General features: G+C 46.3%; 1 protein-coding gene across 1 annotated transcript; it reads right to left on the bottom strand.

Moving 5' to 3' along the window:
• Positions 1-10722: 10722 nt before the first annotated feature.
• On the bottom strand, positions 10723-12263 carry LOC144143194 (uncharacterized). The gene is made up of 3 exons (XM_077675014.1): positions 11978-12263; positions 11492-11818; positions 10723-11123 (listed from the first exon to the last, which is right to left on the bottom strand). Exons 1-3 carry the CDS (start codon positions 12261-12263, stop codon positions 10723-10725), a joined length of 1014 nt encoding a protein of 337 aa, XP_077531140.1.
• Between the last annotated feature and the right edge of the window lie 6857 nt (positions 12264-19120).

Below are 19120 nucleotides of genomic sequence, written 5' to 3'. Positions count from 1 at the left end.
GGAGTACGTTGGAGTCCTCCAGGGCGCGGGTCGCCGATGGTGTGATGTACAAACTGGCAGGTGCCGTTGTCAATCACGACGTCCAAACGTAGCTGGCTTGCTTAGGCGCGGCTCCTCCTTTTATAACCGTGCCGGCGCGGAGGGGGAGAGCACAACACACAACGCGCCTGCCGCCGTCAGCGAATAACTTCACTCTTCTCCCTTCTAGAATCATCGCCGCTCTTTAGCACTGGCAAGGCCACGCGCACCTCCTCGAAAGTTTCGACGAAACCGGAGCGGCGGGGGTTTTATTTTTGTTGTTTTCTTGCCGGCGAGCCGGCGGGTGATCGCGTTACCGTCTCTTCGTTCGAGAAAGTTCCAGCCCTTTCTCGGGCCGAATAGAACCGAACTGAATGAATCGGACGACTGAAGAAGAGTTAGGCGCTGTACAAAAAAAATGAAAAATCTATACGATACTTTTAGACGTCGTACGCTCGAGTTTGTGACAGGGAAATAGGGGCCGATAACTGTCTGGCGTTACGCCGACACCTCAACCGGCCGAACGGAAGCGAGAAGGGGGACAGTACAAAAGTAGAGAAGGCGGAATGGTAGGAGAAGAGGAGAGTATTTCTGGTGAATTACAGAAGAGCGGGGTGAAGGATTAGAGATTGAGGGGGAGTTGGAGCACGCGACAAACTGCTCACCATGCAGATCGAGAACGAAACAGGCCACCAACCCCACCAAAAAACACGCCCTCCCGCGCAAGACCGACGCACCCGGCGCGAACCACAGCCGGGCCCCAAGGCAGGCCGGTGGCGGCAGGAGATCGTCTGCGCTGGGAGTGCACTGAACTTGGTTACTAAGCATGAGGCTGACGGAGGAGAGTTAAGAGAGGTAGTAATGGTTATAAAGTAATATTAATAATAATGATAATAATAACAATTGTGATGGTAGGAATCTGTTAGCAGGAAGCCTTCAGCCACGAACCCCAACGCCACGCGCCACCCGCCCCCGCCCGCCCGCAAACGCCAAGGTATTAAAGTAATAATAAAAAAGGAATAAAATAACACTAGTAAAAAAAGGTTAAAAATAAGAAAAAGAGAATCACCCCCCCCCCAAAAAAAGTAATAATAAAGATTGCAGTTTAACAAGGAATGCACTGGAATCTAAACAGTAACAATAATCAACACCGCCAACATAGCAGTCGGCTAACGGACTGGCATACAGAGTAGCCGTTAAGGTGGCAGCTAAATGGGGGAACACTGGACACTAAATAGTAACAGTAATACGCACCACCAACAGAGGAGCCAGCTTACCGACAGGTGTACAGAGTAACGATAGTAAGCACAAACAGAACGACAACAAGAAAAAAAAGGAAAAAGTAATGATAATAATCAATCAATCAATCAATCAATCAATCAATCAATCAATCAATCAATCAATCATTTATTTAACGTGCCCAGGAACAACCCAGCGGTCTTGATGCTGGCGCACAAAAAAAGAAAAAAAAAACGAAGAATAACACAATAGAACAAGATGACTGTTCAGAAGAAAAATATCAGAGACACAATGCGCACAGAAATATTAGGACGACAGGACAAAAGTAGATTAATACAGTATGAGAAATAGCCAATGATAATGACGAAAAGTCAGATAATATACATACATACATACATACATACATACATACATACATACATACATACATACATACATACATACATACATACATACATACATACATACATACATACAATGCGCCAGATAAAGTAAAAGAGAAGCATAGAAACAAATTGCACATGTGATGTTATCTTATAACGGTAGAAACCTTGGAGGAAAACCATAACTGTGACCCATCAAAAACATCGAGGTCAAGAAAATAAAAATTATAAAGACTGTATCCTGTTGAGGGTTGAGTGCTGAGAGAGGCGGGTAGTTACAAGAAACGGCCTGCTCTCTCTTGTTTGCTTCCGCGGAATCCGAAAATTAATACTATTGAGCAGTATAGGACAGGATATAGTACCGTGAACGAGCTTGAAAAGAAAGAAGAGATCGGCGCGATTTCGCCGGCAGCGAAGTGAAGGCAGTGACAATAGTTCAACGGTGTTAGAAATCGAGCCAGAGGCATTTTTAGCGAAGCGATGGTTGTAAACGCTTCGAAATTTTTTTTGGACACGCTCAACTACGTTACTAAAGGAATTAGAGATGCCATTCCAGATCACAGATGCATACTCAAGTTGAGGAAGGCATATTGCGGTGTACAATTTGCGGAGTGGCATAGGAGAATTGAATTCTCTCGATATTCTACAAACACAGCCGAGAGAACGAAGACCCCGCGTAGCAACACGCTTAGTATGAGCTGAAAAATGCAGGGTGCTATCAAAGAGAACGCCGAGATCATTGACCTCACAAACCCTGCATAAAGACACAGAATTGACAGAGTATAAAAAAGATACGCTAGATGATTTGCGAGTGAAACTCATGACTTTTGTCCTTGAAATATTGAGATAAAGGTTATTGTTTTTACACCATTCTGAAAAAGAACACAAATCAGACTGCAACAAGCGACAGTCGTTAAATGAATGAATTTCCCTAAATATCTTTATATCATCTGCATACAAAAGGAAAGAAGAATTGCGAATGGCAGAAGAAACGTCGTTAACATACATTAAAAAGAGGAGTGGGCCTAATACCGAACCCTGAGGTTTACCACTGGTCACTTTGTAAAAGGAGGACGTTTGGCCATTGACGGCAACATAACATGATCTGTCACGAAGGTAGCTATGCAATAGATTCACAACAGCGGTGTCAACATCAAAATGAGCAAGTTTAACCATAAGCATTGAGTGATTGACTACATCGAACGCTTTGCTGAGGTCATAGTAAATGGTGTCGACCTGTCCTCTCTGGAATACAGGTGTAGATATTTTCGTCATGAAACTGGCAAGATTAGTGACGGTTGAGCGGCCAGGGACAAATCCATGTTGATTATTATTCAATGAGTTTTTCACATTAAAAGACAGTATGTGGTGAAGGGCCAGCTCAAAAATCTTTGACATGGCACAGAGAAGAGAAATCGGTCGATAATTCGAGACATCAGTTTTAGAGCCAGACTTAAATACTGGAAAAACACGAGCAATTTTCCACATGCTAGGAAATGTGGAAGTAATCAGACAGTTACTAAATATTCTAGTCGGTACTGGGACCAATATACTGCTATAAGCTTTTAGTATGGCTGAGGGGATACCATCTGGACCACATGATAAGGATGGTTTCAAGCGCTTAATGCATTCGCTGATGAGATTTTCATCTGAGACAGAGCATTGGGTGTGTTGATTTCCAAATGTTGTTCGATAGTAGTGCTAGAGTCAGAGGCTTTATAAACGGAAGAGAACTGCGTGGCAAAACAGTCAGCGACGGCTTGTAATTCTGTTCCATCGGAGTCCAGTAGTATTAAAGGCTCCTCACTTTTGTTAGACCGCTTGCGTACATACTTCCAGAACTCAGCCGGCCTGTCAGAGGCGTTTTTTTCTAAGTGTGCAATATATGAACTGTGATCCCGTTTATATAGGCGTTTACAGAGAGTTCGAAAGCATCGGAAATCTTCCTTGCGCTCGAGAGATGGAGTGCTTTTAAGCTTTCTGTGTGCGCGATCTTTATGCTTTAGAGCACTTATAAGTTCAGACGAGAACCAGGGGGGATATTTATGGAGTTTAGGAGTAAATTGTGGAATATACTTGCGCATACTGCTTAAGTTCCGTAAGCTGATCTACTTGGTCATCAACAGTGGTTTTTTCAGTTACCATAGACCAGTCAATGGAGGATAAGTCTCGGTGTAAGCCAACATAATCACCATTTTTGAAAGCAAATCTGGGCGATTTGTCGATGTTATTTTGAAAGCTCTGTTTTTCCCCTGACAGAGAGAGTGTTAGTTTAAGTGGTGGGTGAAAGTTATCGGGACGAACAAGAAAAAACGTCAGAGAGTGACACTTCACTAGGCTGATTGTTCGAAATACACAGATCTAATATGTTACCGCAAGGATTGGCAATGGAATTATGTTGTTGAAGGGAATAAAAAGCAAGAAAATCTAATAGCAGGCCGCACCTATTCTCTATGTATTGATGGTAATGAGAGTATTTAAGTGTTCTCCAGTCGATACCAGGGGTATTAAAATCACCAATAACAACAATCCTGTGCTTCCTATGTGAAGCTATGACATTTTCAATGGAAGAGATGATGTCATTAAAACAGATTGGGGTAATGCTAGGCGGCACATAGAAGGACCCAATCAACAATTTTTCGCAGCGATCAAGGCTAATTTCGACCCATATTGATTCAGGAACAGTTTCAATGTCACTTCGGCGAACAGATCTCAGAGAATTATCTACAGCCATAAGTACGCCACCACCTTTTTGTTTGGTTGCACTGAAGTCACGATCACTGCGGAAGGTGTTGTAACTTGATGGAAAATAGTCTGATGAGGGAATCTCATTGCACAGCCAAGTTTCGGTAATCACAATGACAGGAAACGAAGACGAAATAACATTAGCGAAGAATTCAGTTGGCTTAGTTCGTAGACCGCGAGCGTTTTGGTAAAAGATGTCTAAATTACACACCTTCACTGTCAATTACAGACTCTGAAGGATGGAGCATATCATCATGTAGAATCCCACGGAATGGCATGAAAATGCAGCCACGCGGCCACATTGAGGGGTCGTTCAGACGCTTCATGTTTTCTTCGTCAACCATGACGTAGAAGGAGGAGTACGACAAAAATTTTGTTTTCAGCCGCCGGCAGGAAATGGGACAAATATTTTGAGATTCGATGTGCTTTTTGAGGTCAGCAGTGGCAGTGTCAGGGCTCAACTTTGAAACAAATAGTGCCCTTTGACGCTGCGGCCGCTCAACCACCGACAATGCACACGACTCCATGGCTCCAACGAATGCAGGCCTGTTTCCCTTCTTTGTATTCTTTTCACCCTTTGTGGCAATTGTTGTCAAAGGGGGTCGGGCAGGATCGTCAACGCGTTGCTCCGAAGGGGATTGACGAGCTGTCGGCGTGGGGCAAACAGGACTGGTCTCGGTGTCTCGAGGCGTGTCGGAGGGCGAGCGGTTGTCGGAGGTTGAGGGGATCACGGAAGCTTCAAATGGAACAACCGTCGGGGACTTCGCAGGCGCGGGGGTCACACGGCGGGCCGCTCCTCACGTAAAAAACGAACCTCGGAGCAGAGGGAGGCGACGATTCGAGCCTGCTGTTCGGCTACGCGGGAATGGTCCTTTCGGAGGCGCTCATTTTCTTCTCGCATTAGCGACACTTCGTCGCTCAAAAAAGAAATTCCCTCCAGCGCGTCGAGGAGACGACGGCGGAGACCGGCAATCTCACCACAAACGTCACCCGGACGGGAGAGAGAGGAACTGGTCGGGGGAGCGCTGGGCTGCGGAGAACACGTTTCCTTCGGGGATGCCTCCATCTCGTCTCTAGGCTTAGCGCCCGACTTGGTAGAATTGCACAAGTTGCAGCAAAATGGGCGTGATCCAGCCCTCAAAAGTTCCAGTTGGTCGTCCGGCCAGGTCACACACTTTGCGTGCACACGTTTTACACAGCTTTCGCAGCGATAGAACTGTTGTTTTCCGAAAAAAGGGCAGGAGCAGAGCAAGCATGCATCCCGGCTGGGCGCCATGCCGCGGGACCATGCTAATAATAATAAAGTAATGATAACAATATTAATATAATAATAATAATAATAATAATAATAATAATAATAATAAAAGGGGGGGGGGGGGCTTGCCATCTGACATGCGTGGAGTGAGCCTCTAAGATGGCAGCCCAACGGGGAGTGCACTGGACACTAAATAGTAACAGTAATAAGCGCCACCAACAGAGAAGTCGGCTAACAAACATGATTACAGAGTAAACACAAACAAAAAGACAACAACAAGAAAAAAAGAAAATAAGTAGTAATAGTAATAATAATAATAAAAACAAGAAAAAAAAAGCAGGGTGACCAACAGCTGTCGTGGGTACCCATGTGAATAACAGATATAGTGCAGGTAAAAGGATAAATGAGGGTGCACAGGGCAGCTGGACTGAGTACACGGTTAATTGTTGTGGAGGCTGTGCCTGTGGGCAGAGATGTAAAAGGCAGTACTGTATGTACGAGCAGCTAGATGCACAGGCGTTCGGCTGAGAGCACACAGTCACACACACATACACACCGCTGGCTGGTTCATAGCCGTGGCGGGATGGGGGCACAGGGTGAGGTTAGGTCACATGGTCACAAACACGCACACCCGCACTCACACACGCGACGCGCTGCAATAGTTTCCCTGGCTGGGCCAGCAGGGAGGGCCGCCGACACGCCGAGTGTAGTTCAGGAGTCGCATCGTCTTCGATGATGGAGCGGTGCCCGGCAGTGTTCCTCTAACTGCGCGGCGTGATTCCCCTGGCGCTGATTTATCGAAGCAAGAAGCAATCGCGAAGAAGCGAGCGAAAGCGGCATGTGTGCTATACTGCTAGGGCGCGCCTGCGCTGTGCGCGGTCTCGACAGCAGGCGCCGCGCAACCAGACGGCGCACGGATTTAGTTTTGTCCACCGCTCCCGTGGTCCGTTTACTTCAGCTCACGGCTGTACATAGTAGGATCGTGTTCTTTTCCCGTAATTGGCATAAACGCGAGGAATTACATACGTTTCAAAACGGCGCAAAGTTTTTGTGTTTTGTTGTCCACTTTAAAGGTATTTGAAAAATAATGTTTGCAAAGTGCATCAAAGGCAAACTGTTTGTCAAAAGACAGCGTTTCTAGTTGATGCATTATTAAATATTTGTCCTCTCCTTGACGGAGTGTTCCATATGAAATCCTGCGAGATATTCGTTTTATTATACGGTTTAGTATGTTTAGCCGGTATTGTGAGGCATGACCATAGATAGTTAACCCGTATGGTACTATTGATTCTCCAATGATTTGTACACCATTTTTCTGATTGAGCTATCTGATGTAAATTGTAGGGAATAAAGGTAACTGCACACTACCCGCAAGCGCTTCGCCACTTCTTGAATGTGCGTGTCCCAAGCTAGTGTCTCATCGAATGTTAAACCTAAGTACTTAACATACTTGATCGTGGCACAGTTGGGCAGAAGCACTGACGGCAGCCGCTATCGTGTAGATAAATAGGCCTAGATAGTGTGAGCCGCTTACGTGGGCTATGAAAGCAAAGTAGGGTCGTTTTTGATTTATTAATGAAAATACGATTAGAAACAAACCAATCGAGCAAATGGCGTATATCAGTCTGAAAAATTCTTCCAGCTTCATCATACGAGTTACTCGGAAAGGCTAAGACCGTGTCGTCAGCGTACATATAAAGTTTGGATTTTAGTGGTACATTCGCAAGGTCATTAACATAAATATTAAACAAAAGAGGCCTTAGCACAGAACCCTGTGGAATACCAAAACTCACGGCCCTGTTTTTACTTAAAGAAACATCTGCTTTTACACATTGGGCCTCGTCGATTATCAGCCCCGGACCGTCCGCGGATTGCCGGGAACACCGATCCAGCGTTCGATTTTTTGTGACGCTCCGCCCACTAGTCCGGAAGTTGCCCAAACGCGCTCCTTTTTCTCGGACTGACGGCTTTGGACGATCCCCGGACGCCCCGGCCAGCCCGGAGGATTTCGGTCCGGCAACTAGCAGACGACACTGTCGCGAGCGGTGAATTTGAAAAAGGAGGTGCGCAACGAAAATCGTCTGCTCTTGCTTTGCTGAACCGGCAAGCCCTCCGCTCGCCAGCACTGCATTCGCAATGGAGCAGAGCGAAGTTTTGACCATTTTTCAAGTTGTAGACAGCAACCAGAGGCCGGTGCTAGACGGTGGCGAGCCTGTATACGTTAATTCAGGTACGTGCTAGACTCAAATTTCGCACGTAGCGGGCGCTGTGCGAGCTTATACGCAGCACATCTGTGTGTTTTAATGGTGTGCAGACGGCGTTCGAGTTTTCCTGACTCCGCGTGCTGCGGGCTCCTCGGTCAGCCAGCCAGCCCGTGACACTCTGAACGGCGAAGATACCCCGGTCGAAGTGCCTAGCCGCGACGAGTCGGCCGCGGCCGAGCTTTGGCCTCGACATAATTCGTTGTTTTTAATTGAAAAATTCAAAGAGTTCAAAGAAGATCCGCGAAAAAAGACTAAAACGAAGCGCCAGATGTGGGCGGAGCTGGCCGACAGCCTAAACAATGAATTCCCTGGCACTACACTTTCGTGGAGTCAAGTGGAAAACCGTTGGAGGACGCTGGAACCACAGTACAAAAAACATTCGAGGCATCAGAACACCTCAGGCAACAATCGCGCGAAGCCCTGTCCATTTCGCAGGTAAGCATTAACTACATGTGCACAGACCAAAAAATGACCCAGCACTGCGCTTGATTTTCTTCAAAGTGACTTGAATAAAATTCATTATTTTTTAAACTGACGAAGTGTGGGAGCAGGAACTCCAAAATGGATAACTACATAAATGTTTGGCCCAGCGTTTTTTTTTTTTTTTTTTGCAGCAAATCGTAAGAATATATAAGAACTGTTCCCTCCTCGCCAATACTGCTGTGCTTGTTTTCAAGCTTCCATGATGGTGTGTGCGTCATTCATAATGTAAATGCACTCACAGTGTGAGCAATTGCGTGTGCAGGGAACTTGAGGATGTATTTGAAGAAAACCACGCGATGAACCCCACGTATCTGCGCGGTCCAGGGATCCTGCGGACCAGCACGGAGTAAGTGCATGTTTCTTGCTACTTATCGAAAGTAAAGGGAGTGCACTGGTAGGTATATATATTCGCTCGCAGAAAGCATGGAAGAGAGGACAGCCCCCCAAACGGAGTGAATTACAGTTTTAGCTCCAAACAGTCAAGAGAGCTAGAGTCCAAGCATATATGCTCTAGCCACGTATGGAACTGACGGAAAAGAGCTAACCAAATAAGCGCCCTGACAACGTAATTCACAAGTCGACATGCCACTTCCTATTGCGGTACGTTTTCCCGCTTCAGCAAAAAAGAAAAAGAAAGGAAAGGGGTCGCTGTACTGCTTCGGTTGCTAGGTGCCAAACAGTGCTTTTAAAGTGGCTATCTCGTTGGTTTTTTTTCGCCTTGTTTTTGAATTCGCAACTTTTCATATATTCTAATATGTGAATAATTCTCGGGCCACTCACGCGACTTACAAATTAATATTTTGCAAGTGACAATGTCATGTTGAGCGAAATGCATTAATTTACGATGTGTGCACGTCAAAAGCATTTTGCGCGAATAATTTTTTCGCGTACTTTGAAGCGAAATACGCTCATCTAGGAGCATTTCTCCAAATTTTTGACGGTATCCTGAGTGATTCTCTGATCGCAGCACCCGCACGTGCGCAAGCCCCAGCTTGGAAGAGCCACTGAACGAGGAGGAGGAAGAGGTGCCTGATGGTGTCCACATCGAGGAAGCCGGGCCGTTGCCCCAGCCCCTGGCAGGACCCGCCGCCAAAAAACCCCGCCAAGAGACCACCCGCGCGCTGATTGCGGGCTGTGTCCGCGCATTCCAGCAGGCCGCTGAGGAGCGACACAGACAAGCGCCTTGCAGCCCGGGCAGAGGCTGAGGCTTCCCGTGAGAGGCGTCACCGGGAACGCATTGCCGTGCTTGAGAAGATAGGCGACAAGATTGCGGCCGCTTCAGGCCGCCAAAATGTGCAAAATTGCTAGAGTGTTACTGCTTCTTTCATTCAACAAAGTGTTTTCGCACTGCTAACTGATGCTCAACTTTTTGTTGGTTAACACAACTTATGTTTTTAATATTTTAGATTATATCTGTTTTGTGTTGATGTTTTGGTGTTCTGTTATTTTTTCTGCACCTGTAAAGTAAAACACCTGAAGCTGATGATAATGATTAGTGGCTTGGATCCCTTTGAATCGGGGCGTCGGTTGTCAGCAACCGACTTGCCTGTTTTATTACGTTTACATGCCCTACTCCAAGCTAACCTAATAGATTTGCATCCTCCCTCCCATCTCCCTCTCTTCCTTGCTTAAAAACTCATCGCCCCCACCCCCCTTTTTTCTCCCCTCGCTGGTCTAAATTCTCATCCGTATGATTACTCCGCCTGCGTACTCATCCCTTCCCTACTTTTCCTCCACCACCACTCCAGTCGCCTCTTCGTCACCTCTATGGCCTTGAAGTTGAGGTTCACCCTCGCCCCAAATCCCAAAGCCTCCACCAGCGTCGTTTCCCCCTCACCCCGCGGTGGTCGTGCCCCTTTTGCAGCCCCCTGACGACGCCCATGCTCACTGGTTTAATGCCCCAGAAACCCGTCAACTTACCTTGCTAAGCAGTTCTGTATCGCTGTTGTCAAATGAACAACGCAGTCACGAATTGCCAGTCAAAAAGACGTACAGTGCACACAGTCAAATGAACATTTACCAAAACAAAGTAAAATAAAACGCTTCTGTCATAAAAAGTTGCCAGGTAATATATTACTGTTGTCAGACATACAGATAATGCACTCAAACAAACACGTGCATTTGCAGAAACACAGTAAAATAAAACTATTGTGTCATGAAAAGTTGCTACTTAATATATTACTGTTGTCAGACATACAGATAATGCACTCAAACAAACCTTCACGCAGACACAGTAAAATAAAATAATTATAAAAGTTTCTAGTGCGAAAAAGCGCCATCCATATTCCTTGCTACATGCACAACGCACACACACAGAAAGAACTCGTTGATAGAACTAATGGGACTCTAAAGAGCGAGCAATGTTGTCTCGCAGCGCAGCTGCTTGACCAGTCGTGTCCTGTTCTTGTGGTGAATCTGGAGACAAGGTATCAGCCGCACTGTCCAGGTCCACATCTTCCTCATCCATCGCGTCAGCAGCCCTTCCTGCAATGTTGTGAAGCACGCAGGCTGCCAGCACAATGTCCACAGTGAACCAAATACTGGCCACGTCCACGTAGAGGAGGCGTTGAAAGCGGGCCTTCAGTAAGCCGAAGGCGCGCTCAATGGCGACCCGCTGCCGGCTGTGTGCGGTGTTGAAGGTAGACATGTGTGGTTGCCAGTTCCCCGTTGTTTGCTTGTATGGGGGCAGCAGCCATGGCAACAGCGGGTATGCTGCACCACCGATGAGGTATCCGCCTGCAAAAGTTGAAAGCAGTCAGGCTTAGGATAAGAATGTGCTGAATGTTCCGCCTACGAGTTCGCATTAAAATAATCTAGGTTGTCTTCTGCGCATCTAAACAGCTTTTCCATCACCAACATACGTACAACAACGGCGGCACGAAACGGTTTGCCGAGAATCTGAAACAAAGCAAGCGATGGCCTTCCCCAAAATCTCCAAGAATCCTTAATTTGGCAAACAATCTGGATGCACGGGGCCGTAGGGAAATTAAAACATTAGCTTCATCGTGCCCAAGCTTTTGGACATACCTAAGCGGACAAACCAAACGTAACAATGGTGTTTTTTTATTTATTTCCATAATAGCAACGGCACGCTAAAACCTCACCTTCACACTTGGACGCCGCATCTTGAAAAAAGAAACTCTCCCGGAGCACTCTGGCGTCATGTGCGCTTCCAGGGAACCCAACGAACACGTCTGTGAACATTAAGTCTCCATCACACACACCCTGGATGACGATCGAGTAGAACTTCTTGCGGTTGAAGTAGCTGTCCGCAGACTCCGGGGGACGGGAAATGTGAATGTGGCAACCGTCGATTGCCCCGACCACGTCTGGCAGTCCTCCTCCGGGTCCGCGACGCAGAGAAAGAAACGAGCTCTTGATCCTTTCACGCTCGTCGACGTTGGGCCACCGGATTTCTCGAGCGCTGATTTCTAGCAGGAATCCCACAACACGGGTGATGGCAACGTGTACAGTCGACTCGCTGACGTCGAACTTGTCGGCGATTCTGTAGAGAGTCGACTGCGTACCAATGTACGTAAGTGCCAGCAGCACAGTCTTCTCGGCGGTTATCTTGGGCCTGCCTCAATTACCTTGCGGGTAAAACGATGACGTTGAAAATTCTCCAACGAGGGCTTCTGTTGTAGCTCTCGACAGTCGAAACAGCTTCTTGAACTCGAAGTCCGTGTAGCGAGGCACAACGCTTTCCACGTAGAGTGGGACTCGGTGCCGCTCGTCCCTCGCTAACTTGCTTAAAAGCGACACCGTCGACACAAACTCTCCCACCTCATCATCTTCGTCGCTGTCAGTGAAGTCTCCCGACTCCGAACTGTTGAAATCTGCGACATCCATGAGCGCGCGCAAGTCCGCCGCCGACATTTCGCGTAGCAGACGATTTTCGAAACGACGGAAGTAGTCCGGTCCTCGATTTTGTGACGCAAAGCACGTCGGGACTGCCCGGGACTACCCGGCTACGTAAGCATGACGCAATATCCGGTCCGAAGACAATCCTCGGACTGTCCGTGGACGATCCGGGACTAGAAAATCGAGGAGGCCCATTGCACCCGATTGAAAAAATAATTTTTAAAGAACGACAAATATGGGCCTCTGAATCCAATACCATAAAATTTGTGCAATGATGATTGATGGTGAACGGTATCGAACGCCTTTTGTAAATCAACGAACAACGAAAAAACAACATTAATTATCCAGTTCATGGCAGATAATGTCGTTAAGGTCCTCTAATAGTGTGATCGTGCTTATTCCACTGCGGAAACCGAACTGGCCAGGATTTAGTAAGTTATATTTTGTACAGAAAGAATTGATGTTTTTATACACAATTTTTTTCATTATGCATGTTATACATGAAAATATTGCAATTGGCCGGTAGTTACAGTAATCCTTCTTGGTTTCTTTTTTGTGGAGCTGTGCACCACGCGGCAACACGCGAGGCCAGAGCCAGAGTCATTTCGAGGCTATACGGAAGCGAATCTGACACTGCCTACACGGATTGTGCCACACATTCCGAGATTCAGGCCACGAACGCTGTTGTAGTCAAAAAGAAACACTACCACACCACAACCCACTGCAAGTGGAGGAAGCGGCCATCGCCCTCGCCGTGAGTCAAACCACAGCCACTGTCATCATCACCAACTCGCAGCAGGCGTGCTGAAATTTAACCAATGGTAGAATTCACAGCACAACCCTCAAGATTCTTGCACAACGCCCCCCAAACCGTTCCATCAAGATCATCTGGGCACCCGGTCATCTCGACGTTCCGGGCAACGAGCCCGCCCACCTCCTGGCTCGAGAGCTATCCCGCCGAGCCGCTGTTGACGGAAGTGAGCCTGAGCGGTTGCACCTGTTGGTCACGTACCAAGAAATCACGCAACACTACCGACTAGAGCGACAGCCTTACCCCCCAGCGCAAAAACAACTCACCAGAGAGCTGGAGCGGCACCTCCGTGCCCTTCAAACGAATACTTTACCCCAACCCACCAGAAGTCGCATTGTGGCTCCTACCTGTTTCCCCTCGCAGGGCCGCTTCTGCGAGGCCCCCGGGACACTCTATCACATTGTAGGAGGGTGCAACCAAGGCCCGCTTCTCCGCCCCAATCCCTATCCCCCCAGGAGCTTTGGGAGAGAGCCTTGGCCAATTCCACCCTCGAGGATCCGCGTCAGCTGGTCGAGAGGGCTGTGGACGCGGCCCGAGCTCAAGGCGTCCTGGACTAGGGAAGCCACCTGAAGACTCCAAAAGGGTACCATGTTGCGCTAGTTGGTGTTTTAAATGCAGAGCATTTCTTTAACTCACGATGTCACCCGTTCTAGTTGTCCATCGTCGTCCGCACCCCTCCCCCTACACTATATAAAAAAAAATAATACTTACTGGCGCCTGGTTTCGATCCCACGACCCTGCGGGCGAAACGCGAGGTACATGGTGCTCTACCCACGGCGCCACAAAGCCGACACAGAATGGAGGGCTACGAACGCGCCTTATATCCTTGACTCATTCAAACTACGTCAAGAAGCTGCTGATACAACGCATTCACTACCTGTGGGCGGAACGCGAGGTACATGGTGCTCTTCCCACTGCGCCACAAAATCATACCCACCTGCTAATAAATGATGTCATACCCACCTGCTAATAAATGATGTCACGTGACCACGTAATTACGTCTCCTCATTTAATTACAATACAACAACCAACAGCAACAAGTGCAACAACATTAACGTAACGCAAACTACTTAACGCCGTGCGCCCCCGGAAATGCTCTGCATTTGATCGTGCCCCTCGCGAGGGGGATGTTTAGTTTCCTGCCGCAGCAAGAACCAGGCGGCCTCCTGCGCAGTTTGTGGCGCATACCCACTTGGGGGATCGGCCAGGATCGTTTCACTTACTACGTGCCGGTTACGGCAGGGTTTGACTCGAATTTAGCTGGCCACATCTCGAACGAAAGACACTCTAAGAGCATTCGGTTGAAGGACTGGAGCTTGATTTTTTCAGATACAAAGGAAGGAACAGCGCACATTCTAACCAAGGACGGACAGAGTTACACACCACAAGCACTGACTATCAACTGATGGCTTCATTGCAAGCTGCGGAAAATAAATATCCCACATACAGGGGAAAAAAATGCAACAAGCGCGCTCAAAGAGAGAAGACGAGAAGGATGCCCAGCCTGTCAAACTATTATTGCGTCACCGAATTTATCGCCACATCCATATTTCTCTGGCCTCCAAGAATGCAATTTCCTTTTGCGTGATAGCTAACGAGGGCACACTAACACAGTTATCACCAGCTCTTTCAATCATTGCAGCTTCAATAAGTTCCCTCGTGGTCTGGTTCCTGCTCTTAAAGATTACTGTTTATTTATTTATGATACCTTACAAGCTCAATGAGAGCATTGAGTAAGGGGGTTACAAACTTCAAAGAGTACTATAGGGCGGTCATCAATAACATGGAATACACAGAAAGTAACACAACATCGTGACAAAGCATGTATAGTCACTGACACTCAAACAAATGTAATAACGCGAAGGTTTGCCGATATGCAGAAAGCTTGGATAACAAGAAATTCAGGGTACAAGAAAGAAACACAGTAAAAACATTCGGAAGGCCAAGGTATAGAATTCAAGTGAGCAGCAACGGCAGTGCGACTGAGCGACAAAAACTGGAAGAACAATAACTTAGATACATCAGAGATAAGCACAGTAAAAAAAAAAGTAAGGCCCAGGTGTACAACATACACACGCATTTTCCAAACACACATACCGCCAGCCGTACGAAGGCCTTTACCAACATAAATTGCTAGACAACGGTGAGTACAGCAAAGGCTAAAGAGAACCAAAGAGAAGTGTGAAACTAGGCAAGTGGCACAGCTACAGCTGCAAACATCAGTGAAGTTGAAGCGATATTAGTGCGATGAAAAATGGTTACACACATGTTCGCGAAATGAATCTGGATCGGTGATAGAGGCGATGCAGTCGGGAAGATCGTTCCACAATGATATGGCCTTAGCAAGCGCTGATAAGTTGAATGCCTTAGTTTTGCCGTAGATGCGAGTGAAGCTAAAGTGATTGTGCAGGCGTCTCGACATGCGCAATGGTGTAGTTAGGGGTAGCGTAGAACGTCTTGTGCTGTGAATATATTTGTGCAGCAAACATAACAGTGCAACAGAGCGACGAACGTGCAATGGCGAAATAGAATGTTCTTGTTTTAATGTTGTTACGCTGCAATGAGTGCTATAATTGCGAGATATAAACCGGGCTGCTCTGTTTTGTATGGACTCTATCATTGTGATTAGGTAATCCTGGAAAGGGGACCAGACTGAAGATGCAAATTCAAGCTGGGGGCGTACATAAGTGAAATAGGTCAGTTTACGGATGCTTGTTGGAGAATTTCGCAGATTACGACGGAGATAACCTAATATTTTTGAGGCTTTCGCGCAAATAACACTAATGTGTGCCGACCATGAAAGATTGGGTGTTAGATTGACGCCTAAGTATGATGATGATGGTTGCATTTTAATGGCGCAAGGCCAACTGGGGCAAAGAGCGCCAAAAAAAAGATGGTTAGCTACCACATATTAAAGTCAATACTAGAAGTGAACAGCACCAGGAGTAAAAACAAATAAAGACAATGAGGATGGCTGGTGTAGAGGGCCAGGTTGCGATTATGCATGATACGATATGAGATTCAGAAATTTAACTTGTGATAGATAATTAAAAACACGTTTGATAGTAAACATTGGTTCATCGCCTAAGAAGTGCGATGAGTGGAGTGGGATTTGTTGTCTGTAGATTTCTGGAAAGTGTTTGCGTCGTGTGGTGTGAAGTGCCTTGCATGTTATTAGTATGTGCACTACGGATAGAGCCTCTCCGCACCTGCCGCACTGGGGTCTAGGAGATCCCGTCAGCAGATACGAGTGAGTTGCATGCGTGTGCCCCATCCGTAGCCTAGCCAAAGCGACTTCTGTGTTTCTGTTGTGTGCGTCAGCTGTGTACCGTCCCAAGTGTGGCTTTATTACATGTAGTTTGTTGTCTGTCTGTTCGTTCCAGTGTGTTTGCCATGTTCTGCGCAGGTGTTGTCTTATGTGTGGCTTGAGGTCTGTATACGGTACGCTTGTTATATCTACAGTGTTCCTGAGTGCAGCAGCACCGGCCCTCTCGTCTGCCAACTCGTTCCCAGCGATCCCAGCGTGTCCTGGGACCCAGCAGAGGAGCAGCCGATGCTTCTCCGCATACACCGACATGATAGTGTTGAATACAAGATTAACTATATGGTTTTTGGGGGGTGTATGCGATGACAATGCGCGAACAACACTCAAAGAATCTGTGTAGATGATAGAATTGGGAATTTGATTTTCAAGGATATGTCGTACAATCAGTAAAATTCCGTACGCTTCTGCTGAAAAAATTGTTGTGTGCACGCTCATGGTTCTGGCTGCATTGAAATTCGGACCATGAGCAGCGCACGACACCATAGTGGAGGTTTTAGAAGCGTCACTGTAGAATTCAGCACGTGGGTATTTGAACTGCAAAGAAAGAAAGTGCTGCCGTATTGCAGCTCGCGGTACCCGATTTTTCTCAAGCTTTATAAAAGAAAGGTCACAGGACACAGGGCGAACTTGCCAAGGCGGTAAAAATTTTAAAGAGGATGACCTGTACACGTCTAAAAACGAAGCACTCAGATCCGAGGCTCGCTCTCTCGCTCGAAGTGAAAAAGGCGGAGTAACGGACGGGCGATTTACAAACAGCACAGATGTGGATGTATCGTTAAGGACAGCATAAAAAGGGTGGTTATTCTGAGATGAAATTTTAAAAGCATAAAGAAAGTCCATGTACGTTCGCTGGTTCTCAAGGCTCCACTTATTACATTCAACATATAGACTCTCGACAGGGCTAGTGCGAAAAGCACCCGACGCAAGCCGTAGCCCCAAGTGTAGTACTGGGTCAAGCATTCGCAATGCTGTTTTACTCGCCGACCAATATACCACACTGCCATAGTCCAAACGAGACCCAACCAAAGCAGTATAGAGCCGTAGTAGGAGTTCTTTGTCGGAACCATACGAATTGTGGGAGGGAACCTTCAGGATATTCATTGTTTTAAGACATTTATGTTTAAGTTTCTTGATGCGTGGAATGAATGTAAGTTTCTGGTCAAACACAACACCTAAAAACTTGTGCTCCTTGTTCACAGGAAGCGACACGCCATTAAGTGTAATGTCTGGGTCTGCAAGGATCCCGCGCTTCCTAGAGAACACAACGCAGGAGCTTTTTGCAGGATTCAATTTAAAACCATTCTTGTCTGCCCAGCTGGCAAGTTTCTTGACGCCGAGCTGGACTTGACGTTCGCATATTGACATATTACAAGATTTAAACGATATATGCACGTCATCTACATACATACACGCTAAACTTTTTTTCCTCCCATATACTCCATAGAGGTTCTTTTTCGCCTGTCCTCTAGTGGTCCTCCTTGTAGGAGTTTTTTTACTACATGGAACAGGGAGGTTTTGTTTACCTCCTCAAAACAGGGAGTTTTTAGGTTATAGAAAGGAGGTATTTAGGGAGTGTTAAGAAATGTTCGGGAGAATTTAAGGAGGTCAAAATGGAGTATTCTTTACTTCCTGAAGGGCATTTTTAAGTGATGTTTATGGAATTTTTAGGCGGTTGAATAGGAGCCTATTATGGCTCCCTTTGGAAGTACTTATGTTAGTTTAGGGGCGTTTTTAGGAGGTTCAAGGGAAGCATTTACTTCTTTTGAATGGAGTTTGACGAAAGCTTGGGGAGTTTTGTAGGCGTTCCGAAAGGAGGTTTTCAAGGCCACAAGGGAGAATTTCTAGTTCCCTGCGGGAGTAGTGATTTCACACAGTTTTTCTCGATTTCAGGTTTATTTCAAACGAACTATCGCAGACATGTTTACATGGTACATGGTGTACACAAGGAGGTTCCGAAATAAATACTTATGGCGACCTCATATTAAAAATCACAAATGGTACATTGCTAAATAACACGCCAGTTAGGAATTGAAGACAGCAATACGATGCTAGTTGAACAAAACGTAGAAACAATATTACTACAAGAACTGGAAATACGCGAAAAACAAAGATAGGCACAAACACAACCGCATGGTAAGTGAAATCATTATAGAATACTAGAGGATCGAGAACGCGTCAGTACTTATCAGAACTTATCAGTACGCATCAGCGCTCAGTACACAGTGGAAAAAAAATGGCTGCAGTAGTTTACAACAACAACAAAAAAATTCAGTAGGTGGTGAAATGAGCGAGAGCTGTCTGCTAGTTGAACAAATTGTAGAAACAATAATAATACAAGAACTGGAAATACTTGAAAAACAGATAGGCACAAACACAACCGCATGGTAAATGAAACCATTATATAATACTAGAGGATCGAGAACCCGTCAGTATTTATCAGAACTTATCAGTACACATCAGTACTAAGTACACAAAGTGAAGAAAAAATGGTTGCAGTGGTTTACAACAACAAAACAATTTTTCAATTTGTCGTGAAATAAGCGAGAGCTGTGCAACGATTTGATATTGAAAGGTAACAAGCATTTTGTAGGTGGTAAAGGCACAAGAGATAAATGATGTAGGAGAGAGACTGTAGTGAGATGGCTATGGATAAATGAGTAATATAAAGAACGAAAAATATGCTGCGGAAAATACCAGTGTGTTTTGGATAAAGACACAAATGCGCCAAGAAAATTG

The sequence above is a fragment of the Haemaphysalis longicornis genome, unplaced genomic scaffold (assembly GCF_048455015.1).
Source record: "Haemaphysalis longicornis isolate Haplotype H1 unplaced genomic scaffold, Haemaphysalis longicornis Haplotype H1 scaffold_1, whole genome shotgun sequence".
Taxonomy (NCBI): domain Eukaryota; kingdom Metazoa; phylum Arthropoda; class Arachnida; order Ixodida; family Ixodidae; genus Haemaphysalis; species Haemaphysalis longicornis.
This window is presented reverse-complemented; position numbering and strand designations above follow the sequence as displayed.

Coding starts and splice junctions, on each gene's coding strand:
- LOC144143194 (XM_077675014.1), bottom strand. CDS start 12,263: ATGTCGGCGGCGGACTTGCGCGCGCTCATGGATGTCGCAGATTTCAAC. Junction 11,819..11,977: donor GTCATCGTTTTACCCGCAAG/GTAATTGAGGCA, acceptor GATTCCTGCTAG/AAATCAGCGCTCGAGAAATC. Junction 11,124..11,491: donor TGCGGCGTCCAAGTGTGAAG/GTGAGGTTTTAG, acceptor CAACTTTTGCAG/GCGGATACCTCATCGGTGGT.